The following is a 23,051-nucleotide window of genomic DNA, read 5'->3' on the forward strand; positions in this document are numbered from 1 at the left end:
CACAGTGGAAAGGAACGGAGTCTTCAAAGTAGGTGATCTGGGAATGAAGCCCGATGTCCCCAGATCTCAGCTTAGTTTGTTTTTTGTTTTTTTTCATTTACTGATGGTTTTCAGAAATTTAAATAATTATGATCCTATCTACTTTGGGACATCATATCACTGCTTTCTCAAAGAGAGTGGTCCAAAGCCATTGTCGGACAAACATAGAGTAATCTGTGCACCCACCATTTGACAACAGTCACTACAAAAAACATATTCAGATATATGTAATAGATAAAAAAATTAAAAATATATGTATATATAGCTCCACTGTACAGGTAAATTTAAAAAGCAGAGATTCTCCAAACGATGTTTCCATTGGCCCTTCTTAAGGCTCTGAGTATAAAATACTACTTTTAACGAGGTCCCTCCAACACCATGCGTATGTGCAGAAGCTCAGGGGAAGATTGACACCCCATGTCTTCAGATGTCTGGGAACACACATGACCGTCTCACGCACGCCACCTCTTTTCTGAGCCAGTAAAGACAACGCATTTCAGGCAAGGGAACGTTTATATGGTTTTTATTGTACCTTTCTTTTTAGGAAAGTGGAAATCAAAACCTTACATAATTTCTTTCAAGTGACAATAAACTTAAACAATTTATCAGTGCTCCCTTAAATTTTTACAACACGCTGAACTCCAACAGGTTTTTGTTTTAAGGTAAACCAGGTTTTTGGTTCCTCCCTGTGGAGAAGTTACTTTCAAGTCAGTGAAAGTTCTTGGCCCATGATTAAAAGTCTTTGCCAATTAGTACTCAACAACTTCAATTCATTTTTTTCTGGTTCAAGATGAGTAGGAGCCTAATAAGGCTGTGATAAAAGGGCAAAAGGCACCGAGAGCCAAAAGCGGATTAATGAGCTCCTCCATTTATTTGTCTTCCTAACAGCTGAACTGTTACAACTATTGACACTCTTCAAAAGGTTCCGCTCTGAACCCTGTCCAGGCACTGCAGGCTCCAATGGACATCTTCAAATCCAGAGAATGGAGGGGCAAGAGCTTCCCCTGTGTGGTGCCAAAACCAACAAAGCCCCATGGATCAGGTAATGAAACCTCAGCTTTTCCCCCTTTGAGATTTATTTACTGGCAGCTGACAAGGGGCAAATTCAGCTCGGATTGTGCAGTCAAGGCCCTGTCAAGCTTTTAGAGGCACCCTTGTCTTGAAGCACCTTCATGACTGGCATTTTACTCAAAAGCCCTCGGCACTGGTCCTTAACAGCTTATGACATCACAAAGGACACTCCAGACAGATGCCTACATGGCATCCTGCAGCATTTTAAAAGAGAATTAGTGGTTTTAATTATGGTCGTAGTATGAAAGGGAACCATGCAAGCTCCGCAGGAGACCTTTGATCAGACCCTTTTGCTAGTACAATGCCACGGAACTGTGACTATTCCTGGTAAGGGGCCTTTTCTTGCTGAATGACTCACCAGTGATCTTTGAATGCAGACAAGCTTCTAGCCCTCCCTCTTCATTAGTGAGCATTTCTATACAGGAGCCTATATAGTGCCTGGAGTCTAGGAGCTATACAATTGGGGGGGAAAGAATCCCTACAGATTCGGGCCTCTACTTAGGAAGTGCTGAAGGACTCTGAGTGACTTTATTCATTAAAACAGGTTGCTATTAATTAACTGTCATAATAAAATAAAGAACTATTATTTGCATTTCTTACTATGTTCTCTTTAGTAATATGTATAAAAGATGCTTGTAACAGAATGAATTTATTGAACCACTTCCCCATCCTCCACCTCAATCCCTGTGTTTTTTTTTTTTGTTTGTTTGTTTGTTTGGGTTTTTTGCATTATGGCAGCTGGAGCCTACTAATTATTGGGCCCAGATTTATGAGCCCAAATAGAAGAAAAATATAAATATAAAATTAATTAAGGAGCTACGAAATCCTTTTTACTTGCCCATCAGTTTATGCAACTGAAAAACAAACAACGAATTAGCTTCATTTTGCAGTGCTTACACAGAATTCCCTAAGACAATAATACCCCAACTTTTCTCAAAATATCATCCAGTTGGTGTTTAGCTTGAAGCATGAGATTATGAAACAACAGATAATTAAAAAAAAAAAAGTTCTGACTTACAGCATTACAAGAGTCACTCTTTTAAAAAATCCTTTTCACTTTTGGGAAACGGAAAATGTCTTTGGTCTGGTATTAAGGTTTGAAGAATTTAACCTTCAAAACTAATCCCAATAAGCAGGGCCCTCAAAAGATTCACAGCTGATATTTATGTGTATGAATAGAGATTGTGACAGTAGAAGAGTGCTCTGCTCCAAAGATTCCCACTGAAACGCTAATTTGGGGACATGGGATAGCCAGGTTGCATGAAGAGCACAGTCCCAACCGCCCCTGAAAACCTGCTGCACCGTGTTACTTCTATGCAGGAAGTCAGTCTTCAATTTTTCTTTACAGTTTCTTTCCTTGGAGGAAAAAGTTTTGGACCTCGATATTCTGAAAGCAGGATAACAGGCAGATTTCCCACATCTTGCCGTCTCAGACATTTTTCATACTTCTCACACTCTGCAGTTCTTTCCTGAGGTGCTTCAGAGCAACTGAAATGTCAGCCAGCTGCGGGTCGGCGCGCGCCTTCCGCGCGTAGAGCCGGAAGTGCCTGATGGTTTCAGACAGCAGGACCTCGGGCTCCGCGCCTCTTCCCCGCAGCTGCAGCCGCAGCATCCGCTCGCATGCGATGGCGTAGTTCTTGTGCCAGTTCGCTGGGTGTTCCTTTTGTAAATAGACAATCTCCTTATAAAGCTGGAAGACAGCAAACACGTTGATATTTTATTGTTATCCCTTGATTTTTTCCCCCCCAGGAATCAGAAACACAGAGGAATTAATAACACAAGGAAAAAAAGTCCAAGCAGCCCACAGTAAAAATCTAATCGTTGCTAGGCCATGCAGAAAATGCAAGGATGTTACTGTAATTATTACAGTAGCAGGAGGCAAATGTGCTTCATCTAAAACGGCTTCGGGGCTGTTTCGGATGTTGCAGAAGGAACCTGAGACACACTGTGTCAGGACAAATGCCCTTCCTCGAGAAAGATGTTCGTTCTGGGAAAGGGATTTAGTTCTAATTCATGGAAAGCTATTTACTCAATAGGCAGAAAGGTTGAAACTCTAAATTTAGCTGTTAGAGGAAAAAAATAGCTTTCTTCTGAAAACCGCATGGAAGAACTTGAAGGAATTTAAATTTTGTTCCTCATTTTAACAAAAATTTCTCTCTACATTATAAACAACAGTGATCACAATAGCAACTTTAAAACAATTCAAACAAATCCAGCATCAAACAGGTTGGGCATAATGGAATTTAAGAAATATCCTTAAAGCGAGATATCAAAAATCTTCATAGTACCCTATAATTACAAGTTTGATAAAGTGAAAACTTTGCCCACAGGAATTAGGAACTTTGTTTCTCGACATCAGAGACAGTATTATTTGGACAGAGCTAGAATTTTTGAGACCGAGTTTTCTGGTGGAAAAATATGAAGACTGAACAAAACTAGATACATATCTGCAAAATGGCGATTACACTTGGTTACCGGGGAATTTCAGAGGCTTCTTGGGGGCTGTCGGTTGGAGTTGGACCCACAGCAACTTGAGTCTCCCAGCGGACTCTGTGGGGGCCCAGAACAAGCAGTGCTGCTTTCTCTGGGGACAAGTGCTTTTCGAATTAGAACTATGTTTGTCACATCATTGACTTGAAAGGGACCCCATGTATCACCGATTCCCCCAGCGCTTACTCCAGAGCAGGCAGATGCATATCGAACTTATTTTTAAATAGCATCCACACAGAAAGTTCCACAATCCATGTTTGATATGCCATTTTGATATTTAATAATCTCCAGTTTTTAGGTGCCTGTTAGAACAATCTCCCCCTAAGTTTCCTTCACAGAACAGGAAAGCCATCTCGCACTTTCATAGATACACTTTCAAATACATCAGCATTATGAAGTCAGCCCCTTCCCTTTCACTCGCTCGGGAAAACACTGTTTTAACACGGTGTCTCCACCCTTCCTCACAGTCTTCTTTCCTCTGCCTGTCACCTGTTTCCCTGAGGCTCCCTCCCACGAGGGTGACAGGGAAGCCCATGGCCCACTGCCCAGCACAGAGCTGGCGCTCGGGAACCATTCTGGCTCTCTCCTAAATTTTCTAAATCCTACTAAGGTTCTGGAGTCCAAAGCCAAGGCCAGCACCGCACTGAGCATTTGCTCAGTGGCTCAGGAGAGAATGAGGGCTCACTCATGACCGCCCTGCTGCAGTCTTCAGACATCAGAGTAACCATACCAACTTTTCTAGAACATTTTACTACTGACACATCAACTTGTTCTGGATGGCCTACCAATGCCACATGTGCTGTGTCATTTCTCAGCACCTGGAATTCTCTTTCCTTCTGTGTGTGTCACTGAGACATCCAGCTTGGTGGACGGTATTCTGTTTACTGGGGAGCACTTCAATTTCTCCAGTGTATCCCTAAAGATAGCTGAGATTCTCTGTGCTCCCCCACTACACCTGAACCTGATGTCCCCTGAGCTTAATGTTCTGTATATGCTATTCAACAGGATAATGTAATAACAAAAGTATATTTTATACCTAACAAGAATGTTTTTGAACAACCAGTACTCGGGTGGATTTCTGTTGACCCATAAATTATCTGGCTTTATTTGTCTTTCAAACAATGTCTTATACCTGGAGACATAAGCTCAGGAGACATGAACAGAAGTCTATAGCACAGTCTATAGACTTCTGTTCCTTGAAAAGAGTAAAGATTACAGGCCCCCCAAACAATAAATGAATTAGCTTCAGTGCCTAGCAACTGACCATGGAACAGACTGTGGATGAGAACATAAAATGTTAGTAAGTCTCAGATTTTTCTCAACTAAATACTGTTTTTCACAGAATCACAGGGTATTATAGACTAACAGGATATGATATGACCACAATATGAGAATCTATAAAGTTTAAAGCCCCCCCCTTTTTTTTTGTGACAGAGACAGAGGGAGGGACAGATAGGAACAGATAGGAAGAAAGAGATGAGAAGCATCAGTTCTTCGTCATAGCACCTTAATTTTTCATTGATTGCTTTCTCATATGTGCCTTGACCAGGGGGCTACAGCAGACTGAGTTACCCCTTGCTCAAGCCAGCGACCTTGGGCTCAAGCTGGTGAACCTTGCTTAAACCAGATGAGCCTGCGCTCAAGCTGGTGACCTCAGGGTTTCGAACCTGGGTCCTCCGCGTCCCAGTCCGATGCCCTACCCACTGTGCCACCGCCTGATCAGGCTTTTAAGAAAACGACTGAAGGCTGGAAAGGCTGACTCACAGCTGACAATCAATGGCAGAGCGAGCCTTGAACCTGGACCTCCCGACTGTGGGACAGAACTGCAGCATGTTGCCTCCTGTCATCTACCCTGCTGTCGCTGAGTGGGCACCTCCAGGACTGTGCCTCGTCCCTGTGGTCCCTCCTTATGGCATGTCCTCCCGCCCCCTCTCTCTCATTACTCTGCTCCACCATCTGTCTCGCCAGCTCCTGATCCTCCGAGGTGGAACTCCAGCGGCGTCTCCCCTAGAAGCCGTCCTTCCCCTCCCTCCTGCCATCCTGCTTGAGGGTGAGCTCATGTACAGCTCTCAGTTCCCTCAGTTCCTCTGCAAACATCTCGTATCACTTACAAGAGTGAACTTAACTAAGGGCTTTATCTTCTGCCTCCCTCTCTGGCCTGCTACCTCTTTGAGCAGGGACAGTGCTTGATCATCCCCACCATGATATTTGGTACAGACTAGCTGCTCTACAAATAGTCTGTGAGTGCATGAATGAATGAATAAACAGTGAACCAGTGATCACAAAATGTAGAAGTAAAATCAGTCATATGGTTGGACACTGCTATTCTGACTCCACAGCAAATGAATGCCGTGGCTGGGCAGACCCACAGCAGCCCAGAGCCAGCAGAAATGCCTCCGCTGCTCAGATGCAAACCCCTGGTGTGGTTCTTTCTCCTTGGCCCAAGCCAGGACGTCTCTCTCCTCCAAAGCAGGCTCTCAGACTGTGCAGGTGTCTGCCGAGCCTAGTGCTACAGATCACAGTCAAGCAGGGACTTGTTAAGACAGTGCAAAAGCAGCCTCTGCTCGGCACCCTCACTTCTCAACAGAAAGAACTGACTGTGCAAGCGCCGCAGTGCTGTTGGGCTCTAAGATCTGTTTGGCCTCCTGGGACCAGTTAGAAGACAAAGCTACTCTTTATCTTTCTCATAAAATCTCCACCAGCCGTGGCCGTATCGTTTCAAGTGTAACAAAAGGCCGTGACTTCTGCAATAGAGGGCAACCTGTCAGAACTTCTTTTTTAAATGTAGCCATTATATTAGTGACTGTTGTAACAAATCACCACAGATATAGTGACATAAAACAATACAAATTTATTATTTTATACTTCTGGAGGTCAAAAACCATAAAATCATGGGTTTTGTAAAACTAGTCGGGCCGTGCTCCTTCTGCAGGCTCTGGAACCCGCTGCTCTGCCCTTTCCCGCCTGCGGAGGCTGCCCGCGCGCCCGAACTCGCGGTCCCTTCCGCCACGGCCCGGCCACCGCACGGCGTCTTCAGCTCTTCCTCCCTGACCTCTGCTTACACTGTCACGTCTCCTCCTCCAACCCTGACCCTCCTGCTTCCCTCTTCATAAGGGTGCTTGTGATCACACGGGGCCCACCTGGATATGACCCAGGATAACCCCCCCTTCAAGATCCTTAATCACATCTGCAGTCCCTGGTGCCACATAAGGGCGTATATTCACAGGTCCTGGAGATTAGAACATGGACCTCTTCAGGGGGACCATTACTTTGCCAACTACAACCATTTACTGTAGACATTATTTGTGATATTTACGAGTGTTTTTCCGTGTACACTGCGTTATAATGCTAAATGAAGCTGGAAACAAAGAAAGTAAAGTAACAACTCTACTGTGATACACCCGCTCTCCATCCCAATCACCCCGCCCTCCCACCAAATACGTATGTGAAGGTATAACCTACGTCATATGCGTGCGTGTAGAGTTGAGCTTTCACATTTGAAGGCATATTCGCAGTCTCGGCCAGGTTAAAGATGAAGAACGGTGTTTTCATCCTGGGGTGGAACGGCAGGGGGAGGAGGGACTTCATTAACATTACTTTGTCCATTTCAAATTCAAAGCTAAATCTGCCAGACTTTTCCACTGATAAGGAACGCGCAAAACCCTTCACTGCATTGTTTTTACTTCTCTCACATTCACACACTTACTCTGAATGAACAGTAACCCCTACTTCCCCCTACTGCCAAGGCACTGCTTTCATGATAACTGCCAAACCTTTTAGAAAACAAGCTTCTGTTCATCATCACTATTACATTATTCTCCCTTTAGATGTACGTTATTGTCTTTTTGTTTTGTTTTTTAGATTTATTGATTTTACAGAGAGAGAAGGGGGGATGTGAGAAGTATTGACTCATAGTTGTTCACTTTAGTTATTCATTGCTTGCTTGTTGTATGTGCCTTGACCAGGTTTCGAACCAGTAACCTCAGCATCCTAGGTCAACGCTCTATCCAGTGTGCCACCACAGGCCAGGCTAGATGTACATTATTGTTATGCAAGAACAGCTGGGAACGGGGAGACTTGCTGAGTTTGTCAGCACATCCCTGAAGGTGCCTCCTGCATGGCTCATGCCGTGTGTGACCAACTCCTTAAAACTGCACTTTTGACCATGTGACCTCATCAGAATTGTATTCAGCATGCCAATTAAATCAATACCTGCCCGGATAATAACCTGCTTTCTTCTTTATGTGACTGACCCCCAGCTTCCCTGCATTCAGTCACGGTAAGGAGTATGCAAACATACAGCATATCTCTGTACAGTTCTTCAGAGCAAGTATTTGTCTCTATAACTAGGCTGATAACTTGAAATATGCCATTTTCTGACATTTTCAAAAATACTGCTGCACAAACTATAGTATGTCTATTTTTATAATTGCTGTTTTGGGGCTCTATTTCTTGACAATTTTTTAAAAAACCTTTTTAAACTTATAAGTAAGCCCTTTATACACCAGAAGTCCAGTCTCAGTGCAAAGCGTAGTGCCCGACAGAGTGGGCTTCCTGCCTTTGCTGCGCGAACTGCGTCCTATGTATGGGGTTCCCCCATCGGCATCAGCTAGAACTTTTACATTAATATTTAAGCCACAGTCTGTTAGCATTAGGTGTTTTGAATATTTTTAAATGACAGAACCTTGAGAGTCAGTAGCATCACCAGGAAGTACGCTGTACAGGCACAATGTAAAAGTACAGCATCTAGCACGTTAATATTCAAATCTCTTTAACCTGTCTGATTGCTCCATTAATCTGTGAACAGCTCGGGGTTAGGAACTGTGTCATATTTTATGTGTGGTCTCCATGCCTGGCCTCTAGGAAGTATTCAATACGTGCTTAAGTAATGAACTAGCTCGTTACACGTGGAGGCAGGGAATCATCAACTTCTCCTCCATTACACTCACTTGGGTTTAGTTGAGGCAGGAGAGGTTAGGACTTAACGAATATTCCCGAGTTAGACTCCATCACTAGTAGCTTTGTGGTCTTGGACAAGTGACCTCTCCACTTCAGTTTGGTCTTTTGTAAAGTGGAGATAACAATAACTTCTTGATAGGTTGTTGTGAGGATGAAATGAGATTATTCATTGTAATGATTAGTACACTGCCTCAAACAAAATGATTGCCCCCAAAATGTCATTTTTGTTATCACCACCCACCCCTACTCCCTAAATGAAAAGTGCCACAGGCTATTTCTCCTATTAGAAACGGATCCCAAACACAAAAGTGCAGATTAGTCACCTTGCTTGCCACATCTCCTCATTGGCCACAGACTCCCAGGAAGATAGATCAAACCTGTAGTTACAAGAAAACAGTAACATTTTTCTGGTAGCTACATTTATTGCTATGGATGTGTAATCTTTGTTTTATAATCTGACAAGACAAATAAAAGAGACTGGGATCTTGAAGTACTGATAGAGACCGAAGTAAAAAACTTACTCTCCCTGAAAAAGCTGATTATTAGCAATTTGAAATTTGGGTAACTGTGTTCTTAATCTGCATAATGAGCCATAGTGCCTCATGGGAACAAACAAAGGATTGGTGGGAAGAGGCTGGAGACATTAGAGGAGCCAGCTGATCTAAGAACTGTCAGGCAAAGGGGAGGGGCTGAGGCGGCGTTCACTCTGGACACAGCTGAGAGCCAACAGGCTGGGAAGCAGGGGGACAGGCCTGCAGAGAGGGGATACCTTGCTTTGCTAAGTCACTGCTGGGCCTCGATGCTGCTCAAAGAATGCTGGCTAAACCACTGACTGATTTTTTTCTTTCTTTTATTTCAAACTTATGTATCTATTTTGACTGAATGCAGTAAATGAGTTATGTTGTGTATTTGTATTGTTATCAGCTGTTTACAGGATAGGTTATTTTCTAATTTCTCCTGACGATGGTCACAGAGTGATTATCCATCTCTGATTGGTGCATAGCAATGTGGTTTGTTTGCTTGATTTAAGTAAAAAGCCTTTATAGCATTTTTCATATGATCTTGTCTGTTGTCCTTGAATTATAAACAATAATTATCTAATCTTTAAATAATCCATAGTTTTATTTTTTTATAGAGGAAAAGAGAGATGGGGTAGGAAGGGATGGAAGGAGGAAGGGAGGGAGGGAGAGAGAGAGAGAGAAGCATTAATTCATTGTTACACGTAGTTGTGTATTCACTGATTGCTTCTCATATGTGCCTGGGCTAGGGATTAAATTGGCGATGTTGAGCTCAAGTCAGTGAGTTTGGGATCGAGCCATTGACCCTGGGTTCAAGCTGGTGACCTCAGGTCTCAAACCTGCGACTTCAGCACTCCAGGTCAATGCTCTATTCACTGTACCACCACCAGTTAGACTAAATAATTATATATTAAACATAGGCAATGAAAGCACATTTCTTTATATGGTGACTCATTTGCCATATAGGAGAAAGCTGCTTCAAGGAGGGCTAATCATGCCCAAAACAACACTAGTAGGCTGATGACAAACAATCGTGAAGAAAAAGTTACTCAAGTCCTGGTCCTCCCTACAGAGAAGTTATCCGCTACGCTTAAAGAAAGAAAAGTATGACGAGTGTATGCTGTGAAAACTATAACAGATAACAGAGTGACTTTTAAAGCTTGGTCACAGTTAATGAAGCTCTTCCACTTTTTGGGTATGAGAGATAGGCTGGTTGACAATGTGCTTTACAAGATTAGGAAGTGGAAGTTCCATGCGTCTGACTATTGTGTCCACTCAATCACAGCCTCCCTTTCCCTTCCATCACCTCACTGTTCTTCAAACACTACGGGAAATACATGTTCTCTTTCTCTATTACGGTACACAGTGGGCAGCAAATGACAATGTTAATAATTAATAAAAAACAAAAATATCCAAAAATTAAAAAGGCATCTTAAAATATAGTGTTTTTCAGGCACACAAGTTGCTATAATTTGATAAAAATATAACTGCTGTTCATACCGTCCATATTCTTCAGTCCAGTTATACATATTTCTTGTCAGTCTAATCCACTCCTCAGGGTTGAACACAATCTCCGAAGGAACTAATTTGTCACAAGAACCCCATGGCCAAAGTGAATAGTTCTTTTTCCAGGTTGGGTCACCTTCATGAATTCCTATGCAAACAAATGTTTCTTTTCTATTAAAAACAGAAAAAAAAGATATATTTTTACCTTAAAGTTTTAAATATTAAATATATATAACTCCCGAAGGTCATTTTGACTCTTTAAACCTTAGTTACCAATAACCCATTTGTGAACATTTTTTCCTTTTTTTTTTAAATTAAGTGAGAGGTGAGGAGGCAGAGACAGATTCCTGCATGCACCCTGACCAGAATCCACCCGACAAGCCCCCTACGGAGCAATGCTCTGCCCTACTGGGGTCACTGATCTGTTGCTCAGCAACCAAGCTATTTCAGTGCCTGAGGTGAGACCATGGAGTCGTCATCATCTCCCAGAGCCAAGTTGCTCGAACCATTTCAGCCATGGTTGCAGGAGGGAAGGGGAGAGAGAGGGGAAGAGAGAGAGAAGAGAGGGGGAGGGGGCGGAGTGGAGAAGCAGATGGGCGCTTCTCCTGTGTGCCCTGACAGGAAATTGAACCTGGGACTTCCACATACAGGCCAACGCTCTACCGCTGAGTGAACCAGCCAGGGCCAGGAACATTTCTATTTATTTAAATCTTTCCCAAATAGACTAAACTTTACATTAGTGTGAAAAAGCTGTTTGGGGGGCTGGAGAGTAGTCAACAGACATACACGATAAAACCCATCTGTTTGTAACACTATAATAACTTACCTATGGGGCAATAATATTCATAAGAGAAAAAATGTAGAGCAGAAAAAATGTTGAACATTTTTCATATATGTAGGAATGTTCATATACGTCCTCATGCCTCCTGACTATCCAGAGTACGATCATGTGTAAGGAAACATTAAAAAAGGCAAATATATGTTCTTCTTGTTTCCATAAATTGGTTATGAAACAAACATGATTTTAAGTTAATAAAACTGTAACCGGAACTAATTTTATTTTTGGAAAAAAACTAACTCCCGGGGATCAGCAAGCATGAAAAAAACTCACTACTCAAAGCATTAAAAAAAACAATATCTGAAAAGCCTCCAGTTTTGGAAAAGAAACATCTGACAGATTCAAAAAACTCAGTGAACCCCAAACAAGTTAAACTCAACACCTACCAAAAATGAAAGTAAAATAAAGATATTTTCAGATAAAGAAAAATAAGAACATTCACTGCTAGTAGCCTTGCTCTAGAAGAAATGCTATACGAATATCTTTGATGGAAGGGTAAGGACATAAGAAAGAAACTTGGAATATCAGGATTGGAGGGAGAAAAACAGATCTGGTAAATGTCTGGAGTAATATTTTAGACCAGTGATCCCCAACCTTTTTTGGGCCACGGACCGGTTTAATGTCAGAAAACATTTTCACGGACCAGCCTTTACGGTGGGAAGAATAAATGTATCAGATGACTGAGACAAGCATCAAGAGTGAGTCTTAGACGGATGTAACAGAGGGAATCTGGTCATTTTTTAAAATTAAAACATCGTTCAGACTTAAATGTAAATAAAACAGAAATAATGTAAGTTATTTATTCTTTCTCTGCAGACCGATACCAAATGGCCCACGGACCGGTACTGGTCCGCGGCCCGGGGGTTGGGGACTACTGTTTTAGACTACTTTTTATCTTAAGTTTTAAAATATATGTAGACAGTTGAAAATAAAAATGTCTGATATAGTACAGATGACAATACAATCAAAAGTGGTATGGTAAAAAGGACTTATTTGGCAGTAAGTTTTCTACATTCCACTTGAAGTACTAAACTATTAATCCTAAATAGACTGTGAAAAGTTAAGTATGTGTACGGTAATCCCAAAAGCAACCACTAAAAATAATTTACCAAGAGACAGTAAAAATCACAATAAATAATTTAAAATGGAATACTAAAAAAGTCAGATTATCTAAAACAAGGCAGAAAAGGGGGAACATTAAAATAAAAAACAGAGAGAACAGCCTGACTGGTGGCGGCGCAGTAGATAGAGCATCAACCGGGGATGCTGAGGACCCAGTTTTAAAACCCTGAGGTCTCCAGCTTGAATGGCATGATCCCATGGTGACTGGCTTGCACTAAAGGTTGCTGACTTGAGCAAGGGGTCACTGGCTCAACTTGAGCCCCCCAGCCAAGGCACATATGAGAAGCAATCAATGAACTAAAGTGACGCAACTATAAGTTAATACTTCTCATCTCTCTCCCTTTCCTCTTCTCTCACACAAAAAATAAAAAGGTGAACAGATAAAAAAGCAAATAATAGCCTGACCAGGTGGTGGTGCAGTGGATAGAGCGTCGGACTGGGATGCAGAGGACCCAGGTTCAAGACCCCGAGGTCGCCAGCTTGAGCACGGGCTCATCTGGTTTGAGCAAAAGCCCACCAGCTTGAACTCAAGGTCGCTGGCTCCAGCAAGGGGCTACTCGGTCTGCTGAAGGCCCACGGTCAAGGCATATATGAGAAAGCAATCAATGAACAACTAAGGTGTTGCAACGCGCAATGAAAAACTAATGATTGATGCTTCTCATCTCTCTCCGTTCCTGTCTGTCCCTGTCTATCCCTCTTTCTGACTCACTCTCTGTCTCTGTAAAAAAAAAAAAAAAAAAAAAAAAAAGGCAAATAATAAATGGAAGGCATAATCTAAACCTGTCAACATTTACATTAAATGTAAATGGTTTAAATACACAAATGAAAAATAGACATTATTAGAATGGATAATAAAACAAGACCCCAAGTATATGATATCTACAAAGAAGCCTTCTTTAAATATGACAAGTGGTTAAAAGCAAAAGGATAAAAAAAGATATAATATAAAAACAGTAATCAAATTAAAAAACCCCAGAAAAAAATTTTTTTTGGTAAGTACAGAGAATGATACTAATAAATTCAATTCAATGAAGAAAGGATAATGTTTTCAACAAATAATACTAGGACAGTTTGACATTCATATGCAAGAAAAACCCCTGTATTAACCCCTCCCCATTATAAAAATTAACTCAGAATGGATCATTGACCTAAATCTAAAACATGAAACTATAAAACTCTTAGACAAAAACGGAAGAAAATCTTCATAATCTGGCATTAGGCAAAGAGTACCTTAGATATATGATACCAAAAAGTATGACCCATAAAAGGAAAAAAAAAATTGATTTCATCTAAATATAAAAAAACTTTTATCTGCAAAATATAGTTAGAAAGGAACAAAAGTTAAGCTACAAACTGGGAGAAAATATTTATGAATCACATATTTGACAAAGGATTTGTATCTAGAATATTTAAAGAACTCTTGAAACTCAATGGTAAGAAAACAAACAATCCAATAATCCCACTCTGAGGTATAAAAACATATTCACACACAAACCTGTACATTTATTTATATAAATGTTTATAGCAGCTCTACTCACAAATGCCCCAAATTGGAAACAGCCCAAGTGTCCTCCAACAGATGAATGGATAAATAAATGGTATTACAGCCATACAATGGAGTACTTCAACAATGAAAAGGAATAAACAATTGACACATACAACAACTAAGATGGATCTCAAGGTAATAGGGTAAGTGAAATATGCTAGTATCAAAAGGTTACATACTTTAAGTTCATTTATATGACATTTTAGAAAAAAGGTAAAACCCTAGTAATGGAGAACAAATAGATCAGTGGTTGCAAGGGTTAGGGCTTTGGGGACAGCATGACTACATAGGAACAGCACATGGGAATTTTGAAGGTCATTGACCTGTTCTGTGTCCTCATTGTTGGCAGGGTTACACAAACGTATACACGTGTTAAAATTCATAGGTCTATACAGCAAAAAGAGATAAGTTTTTGCACATTAAAGACAAAATAATAAATGTTCAATAAGTATTAGCTCTCTTCCTTTTAAAAAGTAGCTATTTAGAGAGCTTTCATTTATTGCTGATGGTCCAGTACCTGGGATAAAGCTTCTCTATCAGGTGTCTTTCAATGGTTCATGTCTTCTGACTGAATAATTTCACTTCTGAGAATCCACCTTAGTAATTTGAATTTCTACCTCTTCCACAAGAAAACTACATACACAAAGGTATTTGTTGTAGCCTGTAATTTTATAATAGTTTAAAAAAATTAAGATATCATATTAAGCTTCTACTAATAGTCCAACTCTACTATTATTAAATTATAGTACATGTACCTACTAAATAATATTTTCACAGGAATTATAAAAAGATTTAAAAAATGTTTTTATGAAACTCAATAGGAAAAAATAGGATTCTTCCATATTGTGATTTCAACTTTGTAAAAAATACACATTTTTTATGTATTTGTTATTTCTGAGTAATAGGATCACATTTTTTCTAGTTTTTAAGAAAACAAACTGATGCCAACAAACAATATTTATCCTGTGGCCTTGGCCTTGGTTAGTCAAAGATATCAACAGAGTTATGGCCCAGAATGTTCATCACCATGCTATCGTGATAGCAAAAGTCAACAACACTGTCCAACAGTAAAATATTTGTTAAGTTATCATGAATCTATGGGAGAATATTATACTGGCCAAAAACTGATGTTAATGATGTTTTATTGAGTGCACAGGGAAATGCTCATAATGAGATATTAGGTGAAAAAAGAATGGACAGGAAACTCAATATTATCCCAGCTACGTAAAATACCTTTTGCAAGTATTATATATATACATGTATGTGTGTATATAAAGAAATAATTTGTTAAAAAATAAATAGAATCTCACAAAGTTTCCTAAAGTGTTTACAGTGGTTGCCCTTGAAAGGCAGATGATACTGATCTCTATACTTGTCTGTCTGTCTGCAGTTTTCACAAGGAGCATGCTTATTTCCATAATGAGGAAATGCCTCATCCATGCCTAAGGATAAACCCTTTGCGGCCTGGGCCCCACCATCCCTCCACACTCATCACCTCACCTAGCCCTCTAAGCCCTGAGCTCTAAGCACACGTGGCCGACTCCAGTTTCTTCTGGAGCTCCACAAGTCCTTTCCGTACTTTGCACATGCAAATTCCCTTGAATCAATCTTCTCCCACCCACTGGACAAATTCCTACTTAGCCTCTATGTCTCCAACACTTTCTGCATACTAGCATATCAGCCTTACCAGATGATACACAATCATTTATCTGTTTCATAGTTAAAATACCACCCGAACCCCTACAGAAGACTGTAACCGCAGTCTTCATGTCCATGCAGCTTTGCTTAGCGTAGTTGTTTGGACACTCTGGATACCCAATATTTATTAAATAAATGTTGAATAAATGCTCCAAGGCAGAATTAATTGCTTCCTCAACCATGCTCCCAGAACATTTGGCTTATACTGTCAGTTAAATCATCCATTCAGTAGACCAGGGGTCCCCAAACTTTTTACACAGGGGGCCAGTTCACTGTCCCTCAGACTGTTGGAGGGCCGGACATTAAAAAAAAAACTATGAACAAATCCCTATGCACACTGCATATATCTTATTTTAAAGTAAAAAAACCAAAACAGAAACAAATACAATATTTAAAATAAAGAACAAGTAAATTTAAATCAATAAACTGACCAGTATTTCAATGGGAACTATGCTCCTCTCACTGACCACCAATGAAAGAGGTGCCCCTTCCGAAAGTGCGGCAGGAGCCAGATAAATGGCCTCAGGGGGCCGCATGTGGCCCGCGGGCCGTAGTTTGGGGACCCCTGCAGTAGACAAACACTGAACAGTTACTATGTCTCACACTCTACAAAGCTTTGCTAGTCCAGAGCTTATCCCATCTTATTATGGCCAGTTGTATTCGTATCTATGTAGCTATACAACTGGATTGTGGTTAACTTAAATTTGGACATGAGCCTCATATTGCCAGGGCCTAATATAAATTGGAACATGGCACATTCAATAAATGTTTGTGAGGTTGAATTAAATACAATTCACACACACGCAAAAATGTCTATTTGGGGATGCTAATGGTTCTTAGCATTTTATTCCAAAATAGAACAATTAAATGTTACTCTCACAGCATGTTTATTCCCATTACCTTCATATTACTTCATGAGCCACAGTAAACTTCAGGCTCTGAACACCAAAAGTATATTATTATGTTCTTAGTAAGGGATAATTTAACTTTGCAATTTACAAAGATTTTCTAAAGTCCCCATTATAAGAGAATAGAAATTATGAAATAAGTTTTCTTCTTCATACTCTGAATACTCCCAAGTATTTCACAGACAGGAGAAATATTCAGCACTATACTATTGGAGGAGTTATTAGTTCTTGACCTTAGTTATGAATAATTTTATGTTCTCAAGTGCAGAATTCACAATTCTTATATGTTATCTCAGTCAATATAACTGTGTTTTTCTTATTTATAAAAATGCCTTATCCTTTATAAAAAATCCTTAAGCTATTTTTATGTAGTGATTATTCCTGGAAAACATTTTCTTTACACTTAAAAGGGGGCCATGGTGTTTTTCAGGGGGAAACTATAATTGCTTGCGATCCACCTGCAATGAATTCAAGTAGGCAGGCACATCTCTAATTTCTCTGAATGGTACTAAGATCTTATTTGCTATTCTTGCTAATCTGTCTTTATTTTTCCTTTACCCAGAACAATAACATTTATTTCTGCCTGGCCTCATATATGCTCAGATATTCAATTTAATTACAAAGATAATCTCACCAGTGACAGGAAAATAGGTGTAGAAAATTGGTCTTTTGGATGAAGCACAGCTGCTACATAAAACAATTTTAGAACAGCTTAAGATTTTAGAAAAGCTATTATATGAAAAGAATGCTTACTGTTTATTTATTTCAAGAAAACGATAAAGATTAAACGTGACCATTCCACTAGGTAATATTCCCTCCACAGGATTCCACCGGTTCCCAGGAAAGTTGACACCTGGTAAATGCTTTGCCATCTTGGGTAAATACCACTCATAAGTCATCATCTGCCAGAAAAAGAACATGTGATGTCATGCTTTAAATATATTTCTTTAAGAAAAATCAAATTTAGCAAATACAACAAAAAAGTTCTAAAATGTGGATATGCTCATCCGATATAAACATAATTAAAAAATACATACAAGCACAACTGAGGTGTGTGGCACTGACCACTCTTAGAATGACTTAAACCTTAGATTTCATGTCTTAAGTTATGACTGCCATTGGCAAGGTCAGGGTCTAGTTTCATTTTGCCTCCATGCATTTGACAAACTATTCAGAATGATCCTCCCCCATTCTTATACTTAGAGAATAAGCCAGCTTACGCATCACTTCCCCTAGGATGCCCTCCCCAGTCTCCACAGCAGAATATGCTCTTGTAGCACTGGTACCTACCTCTGTTAAAGCTCTTAGCCTATTCCTCGCTAGACTATGACGTCCTAGAGGGAAGGGACTGTATCTTCTCATTTTTGTGCCTCTGCACCTAGCACATTGCCTGGCATAGAATAGTTCTCTAATTATGTTTGCTGAAGTTGAAATGTCTTTGATGGCCAGACTAGACAATCTAGGCAAAATAAAGATGTGTCAAAAAAATAAAAATAAAAGATGCATCATCACTCCATTCTTTCCTTCACTCAAAAGAGTATTGCTCACCTATAATGAAGAAGGTATAATCCCTGCCCTGGAGAAGCTCGATCATCTGATAATCCAGGTTTCAAAGATAAAAACTCTTTTCGCTAAATTAAATTAATTACATATCCTGACATTTAAAATAAATCATTAATAGCAGATAAAGACATTTTTCTCGATTTTATACTTTTATATGTATAATTTTTTTTAAGATTTCTATTTATATTTTCAAAGCTTTGTTAAAGTTCGGATATCATTGTTTTGGCAATTTTTCATATGTTTTACTTGCTTTAAACGTCATTTAATTAGAAGTCACTGAGGGCATACTGCAAATGTCCACAAAATACTTACTGAATTTTATTTTATTACCCAACAATTTCACTTCTTGGGGATATTAACATTAATTAAATACCCACAGTATGCTATGACATGGTTTATTATTTAATTCTCATAAACCTTATTATGTGAGAATAATTATATCCGATACTGTCGACTGCCCACTCAGCAGTTAATACCTTCTTTTTTCTTATTAACGCAATCATGATTTTGATCAGGTAACCAGGGTAGCACTAGGCTTGGGTCTAGTCGTTCCGCTTTGCTAGTGAATAGGTTAGGAGTGGGCGTATAACCCAATACTGGTTAGTGGGGCCCAAGTGGAGGTCTGCGAGGGGGTTCTGGGGCCCATGTTATTCCCAACAGAGGGAGGAGCTGGGGCAGGCCCCAGGAGAAGTACTTGGCTTGGTTTCATGATATGCTGCTTGAAAGGGGGCATACGTGACACTAAGATACCTGCAGAAAAGCTGCCCTGGAACACTGACCCCGGAACTGCTTGTGGTTTCCTAAAACCAGCTCTCTCCATACCACTTGCTATTAAAGCTTCTCTTAATCAGGTATTTTGTTTCCTGCACTCAAAAGCATTCTATGTTTATATGATGATCATTTCCATTTTATAAATAAGGAAACAGGTTCTGAGAGAAAAAATCATTAGCTCCATGTCATGTATTCAGGAAGTGACAGGATGAGGACTTGAATTTAGATCTAATTAACACTGAAATCCACACTTCTCAACTATAGTAGCTGCCATCCCAAACAGTGTTTAAAACCATACTCTGATACCATATTATCAACAAATAATCTAGCCTTTGTCCGAAGCTGGACTGAAGATCAAATTAATCAATCAGTATACTAGATATAAAGGCAAACTGCTTATAAAAATGTGTCATTTGTAAATGTCCCTATATTTGCAAGTCTGTTTATAAATTTTTCTCTAAAAAAGTTTCATTAATTCAACAAAATGTATTAAATAAGTATTGTGCCTAATAGTTTATTCATTCAAACTAATCCTAGTTTTTCTTTTTTTTTTTTAAGATTAAAAATTTCTCTTTTCCTGCCTGACTTGTGGTGGTGCAGTGGATAAAGCATCAACCTGGAACGCTGAGGTTGCCGGTTCGAAACCCTGGGCTTGCCTGGTCAAGGCACATATGGGAGTTGATGCTTCTTGCTCCTCCCTCTCTCCCCTCTCACTCTCACTTTCTCTCTCTCTCTCTCTGGTCTCTAAAATGAATAAATAAAATCTTTTTTAAAATTTCTTTTTTCCTGATGATGGCTCTAAAAACACAAGAGATAGACTTGTTCCCTTTTAAGTATTTATGGTTTAAATAATAAATCTTACAGTTTAAATATATTTCTTCAGTTTCATAGAATTGTTTCAAAAGACCTCAAAACTTTCACAAGTTCTCTCCAACAGTATTTCTTTTCATAAGATCAACAAAGTTCACACAAAAATTCTATAGCAGAATTGTGATTAATAATTTCTATTTTGAGTGAAATGTCTACTTACCTGCAGTATGACTTATTTCATATTCAACCTAATTTATTTTAATCCCTGGACCAGTGTGCAGTGTTAATTTGAATGTAAAAGAACAATTTAAAAATAAATTTATATTTTCATGGTTTATCATGTGAACTAGAGACCTAGGATATTATTTGAATCTAACATAAAACACATTCTTAAAACATTCAATTTAAATAATGAAGAGACAATTCATAGGATTTATATCATTAGTTAAAATAAACAAAAGAATGTGATATATATTCTACCTAAGAGTGATCATAATTGTACCTGTACACTGTTAAAAAATACATTTTAAAATGAAAAAAAACATGGTTTTAAATTATTATAATTACTATATTCTAGATATATTTTCATATACTTACTTCCTGATCCACTAATGAAATGTCTGGCCTCAGTCCCTCACAGTAATGCATGTAACGGAGAGAATTTCCTGGCAAATCTCCTCTGAGTAAGATAATTGCATCATGAGGCATAGAGGTTAGAAGGTTCTTTGCAAATTTATCAATCACATAGTTGTTCTTTTGGTCACAAATGCTAAATAAAAGGATCAAAAACACATTAAACTAGCAACATATTGCTTTAGTTTTAATCAGGCTGGGTGTTTTCTTCCCCATGCCTTTCTCATCGCACAATCTACCTTAAGTTTTTCAAAGTAATCAAATTTATATTTTCTAAGAGTATGCCTACAATATCTGAAAAGTGAACACTATCATCTGAAAAAAAGATGTGCAAATAAAAAAACAACAACAATGCATTATTTCACTTCTGGAATTTATAATCATGTTTATTAAAAGAGAATCAGGTAGTACACAAGAATAAGACATTTTTTCCCCCTAAAAGCATATCCAATTTTACTAAAAAAAAAAGTCAAGCTTCTGATTCCACTCAGAATTTAAGATAATTTCATGTTAATTCAGTCAAAGGCATGTTCAGAAACCCAAAAAAGAAATCTGCCAGTTTCTGGCATAAACTAGGATGACATCTGTCTGACTCCTGCATGCAAGACAGATGCTGTGTACCACTTCCTGGACCATGAGCTCCCTGGGCTCCTCCCTCCCTTCCAGACCAAGTGATCATTAGGGAATGAGACCAATGAGAGGGGAGGGAAGTACTAGATGGTTGAGTCGTTACTTCTCCCCAGGTATTATAACAAAAGCAGAATAATGCCCTTCAATGATGAGGTAGATGTTCTAACTTCAAAGAAAAACTGGCATAAATGCTGAATGCTTCCCAAAAAACAAAACAAAACAAATGTCCTGGTTGGTTGGCTCAGTGGTAGAATGTTGCCTGACATGTGGAAGTCCTGTGTTCGATTCCCAGCCAGGGCACACAGACAAAGAGCCCATCTGCTTCTCCACCCCTCCCCCTCTCCTTCCTCTCTGTCTCTCTCTTCCCCTCCCACAGCCAAGGTTCCACTGGAGCAAAGTTGGCCTGGGTCCTGAGGATGGCTCCATGGCCTCCACCTCAGGCACTAGAATGGCTCTGGTAGCAACGGAGCAACGCCCCAGATGTGCAGAGCATCACCCTCTAGTGGGCATGCCGGGTGGATCCCTTTGGTCGGGTGCATGTGGGAGTCTGTCTGACTGCCTCCCCGCTTCTAACTTCAGAAAAATATAAAAACAAACACACAAACAAAAAACTACAAGAGTAAAAGCATCAAAAAGCTGAACAAGCAATGTCTTTCCTGTTCTCATCAGGTCCATCGCCTTTAATGGTACTGAGAAGCGGAGCCTATACTTGAATCACTGGGTTAGCATCACAAAGCAAATAAACTCTTCCAGGAACAAAATATTACCCTTGCCTTTGTAACAGATGCAACTTTCCTCACGTGATCCCCTACTTTGCAGGGTGATGCCTGACATTTCACCACCCAGCAATGTTGCTATCTATTGCATTTACCTGGGGAAAATAAAAGAATCAAAACAAAATAAAACCACCCAGCCTGTGCTGACATCCTTGGTGTTGAACCTGGACTGCCCTAAAGAGCAGAGCCGGAAGACAGGATTAAAGGTTGCACACACTGTGGGCTTGGCAAACCCTTGGAAGAGTCCGGTCTGGAGATCCCAGCAGGTCTCCTGGTCAGGCAGACTTCCTAACACTGGCTTGACCCAGGTATAACAAAGAACATCTGTTTTTAAAGTTAAGTTGAAAGAGGGCATTTAACCTTGTAAAAGACCAATCAAATCTTTCTATAACAAAACACCAACACTCTTCCACTTCTGCAATGTTTACTCAATACTGCTAGAAATATATACATGAACTACCATCTAACACTTGGGTATCTTTTATATTAGAGTGAGATTTTCATTAGAACGATTATTTAAAAGATTTTGAATAATATATATAATACTAATAATGCCTAAAGGTTAAGAAACTTTTAGAACTTTATTTCAAAATAATGAATATTCATGACTAGAATGAAGTAGATAAGAAAGGAAGGAATCTTTAAAGCATAGCGTGAATCACTGGCCCAAATATCTTTCCTCTCCATCTAAGTGGTCTTTTACATCATGGGACTTTACATATGCTACAGATTCTACAAAGTATTTCTCAGGATACTTAGAGGAAAATATGCAAGTAGTTCACATGCACCAACAGAACCCTTGTTTGCAATGCCCTGAATTACACATCAGTCACACTGAGATTCGGGTTCAAAAATTTAGAGCCGCAGCATTCAGACCAAGTTGTCTCAACATGAAAATCAGTAAAGTCAAAGATGAAATAAAGTCCTAAAATCTAAGTACCCAAACATTGCTTGCTTGAGTACTACTTTTCATAAAAATAACCACTTCTTGCCCTGGCCGGTTGGCTCAGTGGTGGAGCGTCGGCCTGGCGTGCAGAAGTCCTGGTTCGATTCCCGGCCAGGGCACACAGGAGAGGCGCCCATTTGCTTCTCCACCCCTCCCCCTCTCCTTCCTCTCTGTCTCTCTCTTCCCCTCCCGCAGCCGAGGCTCCATTGGAGCAAAGATGGCCCGGG

General features: G+C 39.7%; 1 protein-coding gene across 2 annotated transcripts in view; it reads right to left on the bottom strand.

Moving 5' to 3' along the window:
• Positions 1–546: 546 nt before the first annotated feature.
• TMEM260 (transmembrane protein 260) overlaps positions 547–23,051 on the bottom strand; it is a 66,721-nt gene continuing 44,216 nt past the window's right edge. For both annotated transcript variants that reach the window (XM_066341901.1, XM_066341902.1), the window contains 6 exons: positions 20,437–20,608; positions 17,449–17,597; positions 10,578–10,754; positions 8,883–8,936; positions 7,063–7,153; positions 547–2,800 (listed from right to left, as the gene is read on the bottom strand). In XM_066341901.1, coding sequence (XP_066197998.1) covers positions 2,540–2,800; positions 7,063–7,153; positions 8,883–8,936; positions 10,578–10,754; positions 17,449–17,597; positions 20,437–20,608 — 904 coding nt within the window. In that variant the 3' untranslated portion in view covers positions 547–2,539. The remainder of the gene's footprint in view (positions 2,801–7,062; positions 7,154–8,882; positions 8,937–10,577; positions 10,755–17,448; positions 17,598–20,436; positions 20,609–23,051) is intronic.

Source organism: Saccopteryx leptura, chromosome 6, assembly GCF_036850995.1.
Source record: "Saccopteryx leptura isolate mSacLep1 chromosome 6, mSacLep1_pri_phased_curated, whole genome shotgun sequence".
Classification (NCBI taxonomy): domain Eukaryota; kingdom Metazoa; phylum Chordata; class Mammalia; order Chiroptera; family Emballonuridae; genus Saccopteryx; species Saccopteryx leptura.